This window comes from Myotis brandtii, unplaced genomic scaffold (genome assembly GCF_000412655.1).
Source record: "Myotis brandtii unplaced genomic scaffold, ASM41265v1 scaffold1064, whole genome shotgun sequence".
Classification (NCBI taxonomy): domain Eukaryota; kingdom Metazoa; phylum Chordata; class Mammalia; order Chiroptera; family Vespertilionidae; genus Myotis; species Myotis brandtii.
This window is the reverse complement of record NW_005353602.1, coordinates 494,549-494,821: the sequence shown is the minus strand read 5'-3', so window position 1 is coordinate 494,821 and position 273 is coordinate 494,549. Positions and strand designations below refer to the sequence as shown.

Sequence of the window (273 nt, the reverse complement as noted above, 5' to 3'; positions counted from 1 at the left end):
AGGTCGTTCACGTTCTGCAGGGAGTGGGGGGTCAGGGGTGAGGTGGGACTCAAGGGACGCCCCGCGCCCCCCAGCCTGGCGGCGGCTCACTTTGCACTGGAGGTAGGTGGTGTGCAGCGTCCCCGAGCCGTCCTGCGTCACCACCTGCATCACGTGCGGCAGCTGGAAGGCGCCCTCGTCCACACGCTCCACGGCGCGGATGTGCGACACGGGGATGGAGGAGCGCATCTGGGGGACAGGATTGTGCTGCAGGGTGGGCTGGGGCTGAGGGCG

At 69.6% G+C, this 273-nt stretch overlaps 1 protein-coding gene across 1 annotated transcript in view; it reads right to left on the bottom strand.

Annotated features, from left to right (window-relative positions):
- Nucleotides 1–2: 2 nt before the first annotated feature.
- Nucleotides 3–273, bottom strand: part of RASAL1 (RAS protein activator like 1 (GAP1 like)) — a gene marked incomplete at its 3' end in the record, with an annotated part of 23,217 nt that continues 22,946 nt past the window's right edge. Inside the window, exons 17-18 of the mRNA XM_014541155.1 lie at nt 91–228; nt 3–14 (exon numbers count right to left, since the gene is read on the bottom strand). Coding sequence (XP_014396641.1) covers nt 3–14; nt 91–228 — 150 coding nt within the window. The remainder of the gene's footprint in view (nt 15–90; nt 229–273) is intronic.